Here is a 17,801-nt window from a genome sequence, read left to right as displayed (position 1 = left end):
CCTGGATATTTTTTCAGCAGGTGATTTTTCAAGAGGTGAAGTTTAACCGAAATATAAGTATAATAAAATCTGCTTGCAATTGACTCTAAGATTAATTCCAATTAATAAAATATTAAATTGTTATTATCTGGGAGTGGTTCACTAAGACAGAAATAATGTACAGTTACAGGGACCCCTTCATCAAATTACGATTTTTCAAGACAGGTGGACATACACGTTTAACAACATTTAAAATGTTTATTCAGTCACAAAATAATATTTATTTCACAGTTGTGTAAATATCACTATTCTTCCACAGTATGTACACATCGTACATATAAAAAATACCAGCGGTAATGTCCATTTATTTAGACTTGGGCTTGCGCTTGATAATTGTGTTGATCCAGTTCACATAGTTAACGACTTTGGTGTAGACGCCAGGCTTCCCAGTCTTTCCACAGCCATCGCCCCAGCTGATAACTCCATACAGGAAGCTGACATCATCCTTCACACAAGCCAGGGGGCCTCCTGAGTCACCCTGGGGGAACACACATACACAGACACACACACACATACACGCACACACACACACAAACAACAAACAATGAGTCATCCCCTTGAAACTTTATATTACACACACCAATATAAACCAATTCCATTCCTACCTAAACACAATATTTGTCATTACAACCCATAAACAAGGTGGGAAGTTAACCATAGCTTTATATTAAAGAGAAAGCAACTGAAGGCCATGCAATTCTTACAGCAGCCTCCATGTGCATGTTCTGTGAACCAAAAGCGCCACTAGCATTTTGGGGGCAGTAAGCTAGATTTGGTTGGGGCCCCCTCACCCCCACCCCCATCTTGAGGGCAAAACATTTTAGTGGCCTCCATTTTGACGGCGGAGTGAACAATTGCAGCATTAAAGTTCATGTCCTGCAATTCTACAAATGTTTCCATAGAGCATAGGGAAAAATGTGTATAGGCAGAGCTGCTTGTTCTGTAAACTTTGCCCAGTGGTTCCTCCATATTATACAGTATATATATTTTTATTTTATGTTATTTAACTAGGCAAGTCAGTTAAGAACAAATTCTTATTTACAATGACGGACTACCCTGGCCAAACCTGGACGACGCTGGGCCAATTGTGCGCAGCCCTATGGGACTCCCAATCACGGCCGGATGTGATTCAGCCTGATTCACACAATACACATCGTTATCTCATGGCTGGCTGTACCATCTACAAGAAAACATGATCTAAATCATTCTATTTCAATTTGGGTCCAGAGAGCCCATGATCTATGCACCATTACCTGGCAGGCATCCACACATCGGTTGGTCCCGGCACAGACCATGTTGGAGGTCACATGGTTGCCGTAGACTTCAGGCAGGTTACACCTCTCAAACGGGACAATCCTCACCCCGGCCTCCTGCAGGTTGGTGTATTTATTTGCCTCTTTGGAAAAACAAGACCAACAAATCAGTAATGAAAGGGATATAGTCATATACTATAAGCATTTGGTCATATGGAAACAGTGTCATCCATGAGACATTCATGTAAAGACATGAATAGGAAGGAGGGGCCTATATGGGAGCACACATGATTGGATATGATGCATATATGCCTATTTGAGGTGTTACCATGTAGTTTTCAAGGTGATATGAAAACATTCAAGACCATAATGACATAGCTGACCACCACACAATGAAGCAGAAGCAATGAAGCAAGGAAGTTTTTGACACAACACTTACTCTCATGCATGTGGCCCCAGCCAGTAATCTGACAGCAGTATTGGTCCGGGAAGGTCATGTCTTTATCGGGCAGGCAGATTGGCCGTATAAACGGGCTCTTTTTTACACAGCGGCCATCTTGTTTTTTCAGTTTCACAAGAACTGTTGGAATAGAAACATTCTCATCATAACACAGGAAAATGTGACAAGGAGTCAATAGCAGGTGTTATTTTTCTGAACCTGTATTTAACCTTCAAGTAGGTCAAATCGAGAACCCCTGATCATTTTCCAATGATAACGCCCTTGATCAGGTGAAACATCCAAAATAAGTTACAGCACGCTGTATGATGTACTGTCATCGTTTACTCAAATGTTGAATCATGAAATCACAGAACGATTGCTGCACTATTGAATAATGTCTGTTTTGCTTTCAGAAAAGAGAAGAAAAAGAGAGAAGTGTAAGTCCCCTCGGAATGGATGCAGATGCCCGGAGACTGTCACACTCAAATGTGTGTGTCAGTGTGTGTGTGTTCAGATTGGAGCCAGCTGTTCCAAGATGCACAGCTGTGAGTGCAGACAGAGTGTGTGCTGCAGACAGGCAGACTGGCATGTGTGAGTGTTTTTGTTAGTCTGTGTGTGGGCGAGTGTGGTAGTTTTTGGATGATGTGTGTGAGTCAGTGTACGAGCGTGTGCTATAATGTCAACTTTGTGTGAGTGTTTGAGCGTGTGTGTTTGCTAATAGTCAGTGTGAGTGAATAGGAAAGTGAAATAATAGATTTACCAATGTCATGGAGAGTTGGATTGAAAACAGAGAAACGCTCTGGAAAGATGTACTTCTCCACTCCAAAGGTTTTGGTGTCAGGAGTCGTAACGTTGAACTTATGCTGACCCAGAATCACACGAATCTTTGACACAAGGGGACTGAGGACAGACACATCATTCTCTGTCATTAGTAGCACATTGTAGGATAATTATGTCACATGAATTAAACTGAATGCAATGACACTTATTTTGTATGATATTCATACCCTGGGGCTTTATGTATCAAGTATCTCAGAGTAAGAGTACTGATCTAGGGCCAGGTTCCCCCCCCGTCCATGTAATTTCTGTCATTGTAATCTAAAAGGTGAAACTGATCCTAAGCACTCCTACAGAGATGCTTGATACATACAGTGCCTGAACTGAAAAGTTTAAACCTAAAGACCCAAGACCATAGTAACCATGAAAACCCTCCCCTATTGACCTACAAAGGGCATTTGAAAAGCTTTCCTCAAACTGAATATTTGCATCTAAATATAGTGTGTTCATAAAACGGGAAATGTTGAGGTCAAAGTCCAGAATGTCAATCATCTCTCTACTGACCACTAGTGTCTGTGATGTGCTGTGCCAAAATGTGAGGTTAAAGGTTGAATGTGAAAGTAATCACACAAAATACCCTACTCTCCACTGTCTTTACGTACCTGTGCAACATGCTAACTCCTAAGATATTAATTATTCTTTATTTAACAAGGCCTATATGTGGGGCCTCCCGAATGACGCAGCAGTCTGAGGCACTGCATCGCATGACTCTCGACCTTCGCCTCTCCCGACTCGGGATGGGAGTGGCCAAGTTGCAGCGATGGGATAAGACTGTAACTACCAATTGGAAATCACGACAAAGGTGTAAAAAGTACCCAGAAATATCATAAACCATTTATTATTATTTTTTCATTAGAAGGCTTAAATATGTGCATGGTCCCTCAAAGAATATAAGGACTAACTCATAGATCCATACCACACAAACAGGTGACAAAATAAACGTAAATGCCAATGTAGTGTCCAACTGTCTATATGCTCTATTTAGAAATAGAGCATATACTCTATATGCTCTATTTCTACGGTCTAATAGGCTCAGTGTTGCATAACACAAACAGGTGAAAAAATATATAAACACAAGTGGATGCTCCAAATAGTGCTGTACAGGTGTAGGATATTCATTTGAGTCAGTATGTGAATTATTATGTGGATTACAGTTAATGGACATTTTTGTAGGGATTGATACACTAAATGACCAAAAGTATGTGGACACCTGCTCATTCCAAGATCATGGGCATTAATATAGAGTTTGTCCCCCATTTGCTGCTTTAAACAGCCTCCACTTTTCTGGGAAGGCTTTCCACTAGATGTTGGAACATTGCTGTGGTGACTTCCATTTTGTCACAAGAGCATTAGTTCCAATTCCAATTCATCCCAAAGGTGATCGATGGGGTTGAGATCAAGGCTCTGTGCATGCAAGTCGAGTTCTTCCACACCGATCCCGACAAACCATTTCTGTATGGACCTCGTTTTGTGCAAACGGGCCATTGTCATGCTGAAACAGGAAAGAGCCTTCCCCAAACTGTATCCACAAAGTTGAAGTCATAGTATTGTATATAATGTAATTGTATGCTGTAGTGTTAAGATTTCCCTTCATTGGAACTAAGGGGCCTAGCCCAAACCATAAAAAACAGACCCACACTATTATTCCTCCTCCACCAAACTTTACCGTTGGCACTATGCATTTGGGCAGGTAGCGTTCTCCTGGCATCCGCCAAACCCAGATTCATCCGTCGGACTGCCAGATGATGAAGCATGATTCATCATTCCAGAGAATGCGTTTGCACTGCTCCACAGTCTAATGGCGGCGAGCTTTACACGACTCCAGCCGACGCTTGGCATAGCACATTGGTGATCTTAAGCTTGTGTACGGCTATGTTGCTTCCAGAGGCAATTTGGAACTCGGTAGTGAGTGTTGCAGCTCTAACAGGGCAGAAAATTGACAAACTGACCAGTTGGAAAGGTGGCATCCTATGACGGCGCCACGTTGAAAGTCCCAGAGCTCTTCAGAAAGTGCATTCTACTGCCAATGTTTGTCTATGGAGATGGCATGGTTGTCTGCTCAATTTCATACACCTGTCAGCAACGGGTGTGGCGGAAATAACAGAATAGACTCATTTGAAGGGGTGTCCACATACTATTGTGTATATAGTGCACATTTTTCGTATGTGGAAATTACAAACTTCAGAAGACTTTTCAAACCTCAAATAAACTACAAGTTTTAAATGACCTGCATTGCAGAAAGGTTATCCTGCAACAAACTGATACAATTAAGATCATACATCTGTAGTGTCTATATGCTGTATTTCTACTGTACCTGCGGAAGAAGCAGTGGGCAGCAGAGACCACCCAGCAGGACGAGACCAGGGTACCCGCACAAAAGATGTCATCTCCTATGTAGAGGGCTGCCATCCAGGGATGGGTACCGGGCAGGGCAGAGCTGCCACCCAGGATACGACCCCTGGCCACCGGTATCCTCTTATTGTTCCTCTTTCCGCACACAGGCTTCTTGTCTGGCTTGGTGTGGTTGGTTTGGTTGGTGTCAGGAAGGACATTAGCTGGCGATGGCAGCTGTGGCAATGGAACCACTCTCCGCAAAGAAGCTGTGTAAACGAATATGGAAGCAGAGTTAAGTTTACAAGGGCTTCCTTTCTAATCAGTGCAAAATCAATTCACGTTTACTGAAGAGCATTGACTTCAGTGTCAACATGTGATAGGGTAATACTAGTCATAAACTGGTACTACTAAACTACTACTGCTGGTAGTCTTCTTCTACTACTACTGCTACTACTACTACTACTACTACTGCTACTACTACTACTACTACTACTACTACTACTACTAGTGCTACTACTACTAGTGCTACTACTACTAGTAGTAGTGCAACTACTACTACTGCTACTACTACTACTACTACTACTACTAGTAGTGCTACTACTACTACTACTAGTGCTACTACTTCTACTACTACTGCTACTACTACTACTACTACTGATACTACTACTACTACTACCACTAGTGCTACTACTACTACTACTACTACTGCTACTACTACTACTACTGCTACTGCTACTGCTGCTACTGCTACTGCTACTGCTACTGCTACTGCTACTGCTACTGCTACTGCTACTAGTGCTACTACTACTACTACTAGTGCTACTACTACTACTACTACTACTAGTGCTACTACTACTACTACTACTAATAAGAATAAGAATATTCCTACTGACACTTCTACTAGTAGTGCTACTACTGCTACTCCTACAGCTACTACTACTACTAGTGCTACTACTACTACTACTAGTGCTACTACTACTACTACTAGTGCTACTACTACTACTACTACTACTAGTAGTGCTACTACTACTACTACTACTACTACTAGTGCTACTACTACTAGTGCGACTACTACTACAACTACTACCAGTACTAGTGCTACTGCTACTACTACTAGTGCTACTACTACTACCCACTTCTCAGAAGTTCAGAATTGCATACAATTTGCCACCCAACAATTAACATTAACAAAAGTGGTGAAATAGTGGTTGGCCAAAGAATGTGCTTTCTGTGCATACTCATGGCATCATGACATCGATATAACAGAGCCAAGTTGTCCCAGTCACTACAGAAGCATTTGGCAAACCTTGACATGTTGATTCTGAGTGACTCATACTTCCTCTCATCTAACCTATTCTCTTCAAACAGCAGGCTACATGTGTCAAGATACTATCCTGACTTTCTACTGAAACAGTACTTATGTAAAGTTAACATTCTCTTCTGGCACAGGGAAGGTAAGTGCAGTACATTTCCATGAAGCTTATTTTTAATGCCTAACGCAGACATCTTTTTAATTAAAAAAGTGATGCTTTTTAATTAAGTTTGCAGAGTGCTTTTGAATGTTACGGAGGCGTCGTGTCATGGGGTTGTCATAGTTCTGTGAAACCGGAGCACAACATTTTTAGAGGGAATATAAAGAGAGAGGATGTTCTATTCTACTTAAATGAGAAGCAGCTGCTGGTGGGATTCAAAATGCTGTCAAACTCTTCATAGCTCATAACAATACAGTAAACGTTTTAAGGGAGAAGAAATTGAAGACTGCCAAATGCATATTTCACCGTTGATTAAAGACAAAGCCCCTCACGGATCAGAGAGACTCGCCGAGCTCTATAATTTGAAGCAGGTTCAATTGGAGACATGTAACTCAACACTGTTTTTTTTTTTTAAAGTAAGCTTTATCCACAAAGGTATAATCAATCAATCCGTTAAACCAGAGTTCTTTTTTCAAGAATTTGGACACGCGGCTCACACCTGAAAATATTTGATCAAGTGGCTTGCGGCTCTTTTCGCGCTGGGAAGAACTAAGCTTCCAGCGTAGCAACTAAAAAACCCGCTGCTTTTGCGATGCCCCATTATAGCACTTTCAGGCCCGTAGCTACATATGAGGACACCATTTTTTCAAGGAACTCAGTCGGGGCCTCAATTTACTGTTGAGAATTAGAGCAGTAGAATACAAAAGGTGCAATTTCGAAACTTGGTAGTGCATCAGCAGTTTTCCTCTTCTTATGTCACTCACTGAGTCACTCAATTTCGCCCATAGACAGTAAAACATTTTTAGATTGGTAAATTAGTCCAGCCAGCTATCTAAACTTGTAGTAATCTTGGCCGAATTACCGACCGAGCACGCGGTCGCAGGGCCCCACGTGGGCATTGATTTTGTTCGTCACTCTCCTTCAAATATCATATTAACATGACATAAGTCATGGCAAAATGTGTAGAATTGCAGAAATGTTGCTATAACACTGCAATTTAAAAAAAGTTCTGTAAAGCAAACTTATTTGTTAAACCTTTGCTAATAAAAATGTTTTTTTTTCTGCTAACAGATCCATCTGTACGTATTAAATTATCGTTTTTAATCTCAGTTTCTGAGTTAATGTGAGTTCATGTGTAGCGGCTAACTGTAACTGTGATAATGGCTGGGGACATTTTGTTTTTGTTTTTGCCGTTTTCCAAATAACATGGACGTCACTAAAATTCAGACCATGGCTACAGCCCTGAGCACTTATGCTACTCACATGAACTTATGACACAAGACGGAATATCATACATCTCCCAGGAGATGGCTCCATCACTGAGAATGTAGCACCACGGCATCTTGTCCCTATCTGGGTTTCTGGACACAGTGGAAATGTTACACTGCTGTTATGACACTTAACAGTACCCTGGCCTGGACTCACAAAGAGTAAGCAGAAGCACAGTGCCAAAAAACAAATCCCAAGAAGGAAGAAACCTTCAAATTAATCAGAGTCAGAGGGGAAGCCCATCCTTTTCTGTCTGTACCAGGTAGAATAACCATATCAGCATCAAGGCCTGACAGACAGGGGAAGGTGAATGACCATATTACCATCAAGGCCTGACAGACAGGGGAAGGTGAATGACCATATCAGCATCAAGGCCTGACAGACAGGGGAAGGTGAATGACCATATTACCATCAAGGCCTGACAGACAGGGGAAGGTGAATGACCATATCAGCATCAAGGCCTGACAGACAGGGGAAGGTGAATGACCATATTACCATCAAGGCCTGACAGACAGGGGAAGGTGAATGACCATATCAGCATCAAGGCCTGACAGACAAGGGAAGGTGAATGACCATATTACCATCAAGGCCTGACAGACAGGGGAAGGTGAATGACCATATCAGCATCAAGGCCTGACAGACAGGGGAAGGTGAATGACCATATTACCATCAAGGCCTGACAGACAGGGGAAGGTGAATGACCATATCAGCATCAAGGCCTGACAGACAGGGGAAGGTGAATGACCATATCAGCATCAAGGCCTGACAGACAGGGGAAGGTGAATGACCATATTACCATCAAGGCCTGACAGACAGGGGAAGGTGAATGACCATATTACCATCAAGGCCTGACAGACAGGGGAAGGTGAATGACCATATCAGCATCAAGGCCTGACAGACAGGGGAAGGTGAATGACCATATCAGCATCAAGGCCTGACAGACAGGGGAAGGTGAATGACCATATTACCATCAAGGCCTGACAGACAGGGGAAGGTGAATGACCATATTACCATCAAGGCCAGACAAAGGGGAAGGTGAATGACCATATTACCATCAAGGCCTGACAGACAGGGGAAGGTGAATGACCATATTACCATCAAGGCCTGACAGACAGGGGAAGGTGAATGACCATATTACCATCAAGGCCAGACAAAGGGGAAGGTGAATGACCATATTACCATCAAGGCCTGACAGACAGGGGAAGGTAAATGACCATATTACCATCAAGGCCTGACAGACAGGGGAAGGTGAATGACCATATTACCATCAAGGCCAGACAAAGGGGAAGGTGAATGACCATATTACCATCAAGGCCAGACAGATTGAGGGAGGTGGATGATAGTGGTGAGATAGTGCTGACATGACAGGCATGAAGCATAGACTTCAGCTTCTGTTTTGGGTTGCCAGATTGGTTGTCAATAAAGACATAGAAATAAAGAAAGGAAGACAACCTAATGCTGGACACACGCCTGCAGTAGGAGATTTCCCCCAAGCCCCTGAGGGGGGCGCTCACCACGGCAGAAAGCGGGCACCAGAGACAGTGGTGCCCACCACGCCACGGTAAGTCTGTTCCCTTGTTGTCATAGCACTCCACCTCCGGAGCTGAACAACAAGAGATGTGGGGGATGAGACAGTATACCATGTATATGACAGTTTCCTGTGTTTAAGTGTTATGAGAGTGTGTGCGTGTCTATCTGTTTACCTTATTTGTATTGGACTATCTAAATGTTTGTAGTCACAGAGCAGAATAAACATCATAAAATGTCTTCTCTATCCCAGTGTATGACCTCTGGCTAAGACCAGTAATGCTAAACTACAGCTATGCTAAGCTAGGCTAACCTAGCAATGTAAATCGAACAGTGACTGTGTTAGCATGTAGCAGTTGGACTCACCAATGCTACAGTAGGGTCCACTGTAACCAGGCCTGCAGGCACACACCTCCTCCCTGGTGGCTGTGATGAGTCGGCACGTACCATCGTTCTCACAGGGGTTCTCACTGCAGACTGAGGACAGTTACACACATCAGGTATAATACATTATGACAAACCACAGCACTGGGATCAGTTCCAACCACCTTTATCCTGCCTCCCGCTGCTGCATGATAAACACAGGAGCTGTTCTTGCATCAGTGCTTAAAGCGTGTTTACTTTGATCAAAACACACAAGCATTAGATTACCCACGTAGTCGAGCACTTATGGTTCAGGGTTGCAAAAGTAGAATGGGAGAAATGCTTTCACAAACACAAACACAAACACCGGTATACAGTAGTTGTCTGATTTTGTTCTTGGAGTGGCCATGTGGGGGCAGTATGAGTGGGAATAGCATATATAACAGGCTGGGAAGGTGGGGTGCAGGAAATGGTAGCACTAAATCAAATCTGTTTGCAGAACCTTGTAAAAATCCTAATACCATGACAAAACAAAACAGGTTTGGTTCAAGGGGCTCTCCAAAGTGTCTTTTCAACACCCATCAAACGTCCACCGTAGAGACGAAAGCACCTTTATATTTTGGCTGAGAGGTTTCTCTCACGCGTTCTGAGGGGCCTCAAAAGGAGAGTGGGAGTTCAGAGGGTTTCTCAAGGCCTGGTAGGCTCGCCCGAACCACTCCCAACCATTAAGGCATTGAGAATACAGTGAGATGCCTGGCAACACAGTCGAGGCTAGAGATCTGATCATCCAAAAGGTGTGGGAGATTGAGGAATGTCGGGATGGGAAGATTTTCAACTAGAGAAGCCCTCATACTCCAAAGGTTTAAGGGGGCCCTCAACTCAGGGGCCCATCCAGGGACCAAGTTCTAAGCCAAGAGACAGCACCTCATCAACTCTAAGGTTCCACTCTCATTTTCAACAACGACAAAAAAGCACAGAGTGGCTGAAGCTAAAGTAACAAAGGATCTGAGTAAGAATGTCTTTTACCAGTATAGCGGACTCTCTCACAGGAGATCTCCCCGTCCACACATGTGCACCGTTCCACGTTACGAAGGTAGATCCTTCCCCATGATTTTCCAGTGTCGTAATATCTCAGGTGTATGGTTTCATAGCACTTCCCTGACAAAGGGGAGAATAGAGAGATCAAAGGTAGTTGGGTAAAACAAGAGAAGAGGAAAAAGTGAACAGGCCAATGAGGAGTTAGGGGGGCATGTTTTGTGGTAAGTGTTTGGCATTGTGAAGAGCAAAATAAGGGTTAATGCACTAAAGGTACTTCTCAAAAGGGAAGACAGTTTCTCTACCACCCCCACACTTTGTCATACCGCAATGAGAAATAAAACCCCATTGACAATTGACTCTAACCTAAAATGTATAATTGGTTTAGTTTAATTGAAACTGCTTTGAAACACAAGTCCATATAGAAAGTATGATACTGGAAGTTACTCACTCTGATCACAGTGCTTCCCAGTGAAGCTCTCTGGACAGGAGCACTCGAAGGAGCGTCTGCGGGGTACCAGAGTGCACATGCCGCCATTTTGACATGGATTCACCTGACAAGGGTCTGTGAATCTGCGTGATGAGTGGACGAACACTAAAACACAACAACTGAGAACATTAGTGAAAACATTACAAAGAAACAGCATGCTACCTCAGTAACATAAGAATAAAGAATTGACCAACTTTGGTGTTTTTAATTTGAACACTGTTTGACAATTGGATGGAAACCTAGCTAGTGATTAAAAAATATTATGTTTATGCATGCCACTACTGTAAATAGCAGGAAATGTATCTTTAAGATCGTATAAATACACAGAGACAACATAGACTTTGTAGATCTTGTCCACAGAATCTACAAGAATGACCTCTCACCAATGGGTTGAGTGTTCGCAGGTGCACAGTATCCCCAGAGAAAGTCCCGATCAAAGTTGTGCGTCAGAGAACACCTATGATGCGGAAATAAAAACATTCCTGTAGCTCACATGCAACAGTTTCAACCTGGCCATTGAGATCAAGGAGTCAGATAGGAAATCAACAGCACATTGAACACGATCAGTCACCTGACTAAGAACCATAAGGATACTCCGCAGAAACCTGCATATCTCCAGCAAGTACAAGAAGTGGGTTTTAAACTGATACCATACTTATTAACTGTCTTTCATAATAGTTGAGGAGCACTGCACTTTAATCCTTTTGGGACCAAAGCTATATTACCAAAATGGGTTAGACGTTTTATTGATTCCCCCACCCATCCATCCACACCCGCTAACTACAGTAACTACACCCAATACACCAAACCAAAAGACTTGGCTTTCAAAATCCCTTGAGAAACTAATGGAGAAACATTGAGATCAAAGTGACTTTCAAGCTGGGATCCCAGTGGCTGAGTTCATAAGCAGACACACACACACACACACACACACACACACACACACACACACACACACACACACACACACACACACACACACACACACACACACACACACACACACACACACACACACACACACACACACACACACACACACAACCATGCATACATATACACACACACACACACACACACACACACACACACACACACACACACACACACACACACACACACACACACACACACACACACACACACACACACACACACACACACACACACACACACACACACACACACACACACACCTACACAACCATGCATACATATACACACACACACACACACACACACACACACACACACACACACACACACACACACACACACACACACACACACACACACACACACACACACACACACACACACACACACACACACACACACACACACCTACACAACCATGCATACATACACACACACACACACACACACACACACACACACACACACACACACACACACACACACACACACACACACACACACACACACACACACACACACACACACACACACACACACACACACACACACACACACACACACACACCTACACAACCATGCATACATATACATATACACGCACACACACACCTGCACAACCATGCATACATATACACACACACACACCCTCGAAAACCCTCAGAGTTTAAGATGAGCCAGCACTGAGCACTTGCTGTTACTTGAGGACTGAGTGGGAGAGGGCAAGAGCATGATTCATATTGAATTACATCCTAGTTGTTCATACTTGCAGACGCCAACCAGCCATGTCATAGCCTGAGTGGATTTACTCTGCAGCTGCAGCGCAGTCACACAGATTACTTTATCATAGCACTCCCTATCCAACAGCTCTGTGGTTATGAGACACAGATCTGTGGTCTAGTTGTTTTCACAAGAAGGCAGTGAGGCATCTTGCTGTGTCACAATTTGTGGAAAGTAAATAGTTAGTTCTGAGACATGAGACAGTCATTACTATAAACCATGAACTCAAACCTAGGCTATAAAACCTGCGCAACCGTGTCATAAGCATGTTATAACATGACATTAGCATTTATGACAGTTTTTGGGGAATAAATTAGCAGTGCTGACTAGCGTTGGCATATGAAGCCATTTAGGATAGCCCAATTAGGTCGTGGAAGTTTGCATACAGTCACCTCGTTACTTTTTAGGGCAATACCACATGGATTAACGAGGACTATAATTAAGTTTAAGTCTTTATATTTACTGTAGTAATATAGGGTCTTGAGACAGTCACAGTGCAGATGCATGTCTCAATGAATGTCTGTTAATGGTTAGAATGTCTGTCAGTGGTTACATTTTCAAATCATGTTGTGTTCGTCACATGCTTGGTAAACAACAGGTGTGGACCTACAGTGAAATGCTTACTTACGGGCCCTTCCCAACAGTGAGGAGAGAAAGAACATACCAAAATAATACAAAAGTAATAACACGTAATAATAAAGGTAATAATAGATACACATTGAGAAACGATAACTTGGCTATATACAGGGGCACCAGTACTGAGTCGATGTGCAGGGGTACGAGGTATTTGAGGTAGACATATACATATAACTAAGAATAAAATGACTAGGCAACAGGATAGATAATAAACAGTAACAGTCACGTATGTGATTTAGTCAAAGAAGTTAGTGCAAAAAGTGTCAATGCAGACAGTCCGGGTAGCTATTTGGTGAACTATTTAACCAACTATATAGCAGTCTTATGACTTGGAGGCAGAAGCTGTTCGGGGTCCTGTTGGTTCCAGACTTGGTGCATAGGTATCGTTTGGAGCTCGGCCCCAGTGATATTTATTTTTTTATTTTTTATTTTACCTTTATTTAACCAGGCAAGTCAGTTAAGAACAAATTCTTATTTTCAATGACGGCCTAGGAACAGCGGGTTAACTGCCTGTTCAGGGGCAGAATGACAGATTTGTACCTTGTCAGCTCGGGGGTTTGAACTTGCAACCTTCCGGTTACTAGTCCAACGCTCTAACCACTAGGCTACCCTGCCGCCGCAACTGGGCCGTACGCACTACCCGCTGTAGCGGCTTGCGGGTCGGATGCCATACTAAGCGGTGATGCAGCCAGTCAAGATGCTCTCAATGGTGCAGCTGTAGAACCTTTTGAGGATCTGCGGGCACATGGCAAATCTTTTCGGCCTCCTGAGGGGGAAGAGGCGTTGTCGTGGTCTCTTCATGCATGTGCTGGTGTGTTTAGACCATGACAGATGCTTAGTGATGTGGACACGGCATGGCTTTCACATGGCTCTCGTGTGCGTGTGTGCGTGGGTGTCTCACCTCACCAATCTATGACTGGGAAACCCCTTTGTGTGTACAAGAGTGAGGTACACTACATGGCCAAAACTATGTGGACACCTGCTCATCGAACATCTCATTCTAAAATCATGGGCATTAATATGGAGTTGGTCCCCCCTTCGCAGCTTTAACAGCCTCCACTCTTCTGGGAAGGCTTTCCATTAGACGTTGGAACATTGCTGCATGGACTTGCTTCCATTCAGCCACAAGAGCATTAGTGAGGTCGGGCACTGATGTTGGGAGATTAGGCCTGGCAGTGGCCATTCCAATTCATCCCAAAGGTGTTTGATGGAGTTGAGGTCAGGACTCAGTGCAGGCCAGTCAAGTTCTTCTACACCGATCTCGACAAAACATTTCTGTATGGAACTTGCTTTGTGCACAGCGGCATTGTCATGCTGAGACAGGAAAGGGCCTTCCCCAAACTGTTCCCACAAAGTTGGAAGCACAGAATCGTCTAGAATGTTATTGTGTGCTGTAGCATTAATATTTCCCTTCACTGGAACTTAGGGGCTTAGCCCAAACCATAAAAAACAGCCCCAGACCATTATTTATCCTCCACCAAACTTTGAGGTTGGCACTATACATTCGGCAAGTAGCGTTCTCCTGGCATCTGCCACACCCAGATTCGGCCGTTGAACTTCCAGATGGTGAAGCGTGACTCATCACTCCAGAGAATGAAATTCCACTGCTCCAGAGTCCAACGGCGGCAAGCTTTACACTACTTGGCATTGCGCATGGTGATATTAGGCTTGTGTGCAGCTGCTCAGCCATTGAAACCCATTTCATGTATCTCCCGACGAACAGTTCTTGAGCTGATGTTGCTTCCAGAGGCAGTTTGGAACTCCGTAGTGAGTGTTGCAACAAAGGACAGAGGATTTTTACACGCTACGCGCTTCAGCATTCGGTGGTACCATTCTGTGAGCTTGTGTGGCCTACCACCTTGCGGCGGAGCCGTTGTTGCTCCAAGACGTTTTCACTTCACAATAACAGCCCTTACAATTGACCGGGGCAGGTCTAGCAGGGCAGAAATTTAACGAACTGACTTGTTGGAAAGGTGGCATCCTATGACGGTGCCACGTTGAAAGTCACTGAGCTCTTCAGTTAAGGCCATTCCACTGGAAATGTTTGTCTATGGAGATTGCATGGCGGTGTGCTCAATTTATAACACCTGAAATAGCCAAAATCCACACATTGTGTGGCAATGTTACGCTGAATGTGTGTGTGGTTGAAGTGCTTGTTTGTGTCTCTAAAACATTGGATACTAAAGTGACCAAGAGACACTTGAAATGGATGACACTGGACTCACCAAGAGCTGGAGAAGCTGATGGTGATACAGTGATGGTGAATGCTTTCTCCATGACGGAATGGGAATTGACATTCTTTCCCCTCTACTGTAAGGACTGGATCCACAGAAACAGGAGTAGATACATATGGTTATTAGTGAACATATTGTGAACATATTGTGAACATATTGTGAACATATTGTATTTTACACATATTCTAGTCATAAATTCCTCATTCTCCGCAAGAACATTTAAAAAATCTGTATTTCATTAAGTTTACTGCAGAAGATCAGTTCAACACCAATATTGAAAGTAGAAACAATACCAACCCTAAAACACTTTGCGGCAAAATAGAGGCCACTTGAATATGAGAAAGCAGGTGTTCTCCCATGGCTTGGGATCACAGCATATGATAGACAATTAATCTTTTGAGGTTGACAGTGGCTCCTGCCAGGACCCAATCAAATTATATTACTAGGGAAGCACAGTAGAAGGGATGCATAGATCTCAGCACTATATCATTCCCCTAGACAGCCTAATCGTTGTTCTGTTATGAAAAGAGATTGTGTACCCTTGCCAACACAAGATGAATAATTCTGGATTCCAACTCCATCGACTAAAGAGGTCATTATCATTGAGTTCTTGACTGGTAAATTGGTTGATGGGCTGTATGGCACAGTTGTGTAAACATATTATATAAACAACATTTTATAAACAACATTGAAACAGGATAGTGAAGACTACGCACAAAACTGTAGTCAATTAAACAGGTAATGTATGTTGTTAATGTTAATAGTAATGATTACCTTTATGACTATCTCTGTTCACATTTCTTGCACTAAACGTTTCATATCTTGGGAGTACCATTCGCTGGAACCAAAGTGAAAACAGTATTAAAGTAATGCACGGTTAGTTTACTTTTTTGGGCAAATTATGCACGCCCAAATATGCCTATCCAAACGCAAACCGTGCACTTGTTGCACTCTTGAAGAACTGCTATAATTGTAAGAAATGGCTTCACTTACCGTTCGTACACTGATGACATACGGCAGGAAAAGTAGCACAAAGTATAGCATCATAATATTTTGGGTTATGTAGTCTCTGTTATCGTGCGCAAAATTATTTGAAGTTAATTTCTTGAATCAGGTCCGTCAGATAAATGTCACGTTTTATCTGTCAATTCCAGAGAACTAAGTCTGCTTTTGGTCATGGAGAACGTGGGATATGCTGCAAGAGCGAGCCTGTTCCCTGCAAACTCTATTGAGTAAATCAAATGCGTCATTAGACCTACTTTTTGATTATGGCCATCACTCTACGCAAAACATCGAATTGCAACTAATTTCCCCTACGAGACGCCCACGATTAAACATGCAAGATCTTGAAAGTGCTGATCTTTGATGTAATGGAAAGTCACATTTTGGAGGAGGTGGCGGGTGATGGTTTCGGATCCCTCCTCTTATAGCTTGGTAACCATGCATAAACATTCCAAGTGCTGCGTGCTGTGGCAAGAACACCCCCTGTCCCATAACCAAGCCTCTAATTTTCAAAGATTGCAGTAATTGAAATGCCTGCTATAGTAAACTACACTCGGAGATATATTATTCTTACTGACAAGACACGACTTACTGACAAGACTGGTCTAAAATGGGTTTATAATGTGTGACTCGAAGAAATTGTTCACTTATAATTACTAATACTCTTAATAACTGACCACCATTCTGACCAACTGGGCAAACAGATTTAAGAAGACAAAACACACTTGGGAGAATTCTGCAATGTGAATATCTTAAAGACCAATGATAATGGCTTTGACAGGTCTATGTTTGGAGCTGGTTGGGTATCAAGGATTTGCATTCTTACAAATCATTTTTATTTCAAACTAAGTTAATCATTAAAGGGGCCATCTTGGATTGGTACATCCATTTTTGGACGTTTAAATGAATGATATATAGCCCCACTGATTCTTGAAGAACATAACTTATAAATGCCTCACGAGCTTTCGACTGGGCAGACACTGGCTCAATCAAACTGTTTCCACATAATTTCAATGGAATTACGATGAACCAACATGGAATAGACGTTGAATTGACGTCTGTGCCCAGTGAGTTAGTTCAACTGTCATACCCCCATCAGTTGTGGTTGTTTAAATACCAGATTGACCCTTTAATAAAATCCTTTAACGTGACTAA

General features: G+C 42.9%; 1 protein-coding gene across 1 annotated transcript; it reads right to left on the bottom strand.

Annotated features, from left to right (window-relative positions):
• Positions 1-223: 223 nt before the first annotated feature.
• LOC124008460 (hepatocyte growth factor activator-like) lies at positions 224-17,037 on the bottom strand. Its single transcript, XM_046319757.1, has 12 exons — positions 16,638-17,037; positions 16,419-16,482; positions 15,636-15,729; positions 11,442-11,515; positions 11,020-11,163; positions 10,560-10,691; positions 9,537-9,647; positions 4,883-5,168; positions 2,492-2,631; positions 1,732-1,872; positions 1,293-1,435; positions 224-517 (listed from the first exon to the last, which is right to left on the bottom strand). The coding sequence occupies exons 1-12, from the start codon at positions 16,689-16,691 to the stop codon at positions 344-346; spliced, it is 1,557 nt and encodes a 518-aa protein (XP_046175713.1). The 5' UTR covers positions 16,692-17,037; the 3' UTR covers positions 224-343.
• Between the last annotated feature and the right edge of the window lie 764 nt (positions 17,038-17,801).

Source organism: Oncorhynchus gorbuscha, linkage group LG21 (genome assembly GCF_021184085.1).
Source record: "Oncorhynchus gorbuscha isolate QuinsamMale2020 ecotype Even-year linkage group LG21, OgorEven_v1.0, whole genome shotgun sequence".
NCBI lineage: Eukaryota > Metazoa > Chordata > Actinopteri > Salmoniformes > Salmonidae > Oncorhynchus > Oncorhynchus gorbuscha.
The sequence above is the reverse complement of the archived record's forward strand: the minus strand, read 5'-3'. Positions and strand labels throughout refer to the sequence as shown.

Bases quoted from the DNA above. Each gene is read 5' to 3' on its own strand.
- LOC124008460 (XM_046319757.1), bottom strand. From the start codon at position 16,691: ATGATGCTATACTTTGTGCTACTTTTCCTGCCGTATGTCATCAGTGTA. The intron at 5,169-9,536 runs GTGAGTCCAACT...TCGTTTACACAG, and splicing joins TGGACCCTACTGTAGCATTG to CTTCTTTGCGGAGAGTGGTT. The intron at 518-1,292 runs GTAATGGTGCAT...GTGTTCCCCCAG, and splicing joins GATGTGTGGATGCCTGCCAG to GGTGACTCAGGAGGCCCCCT.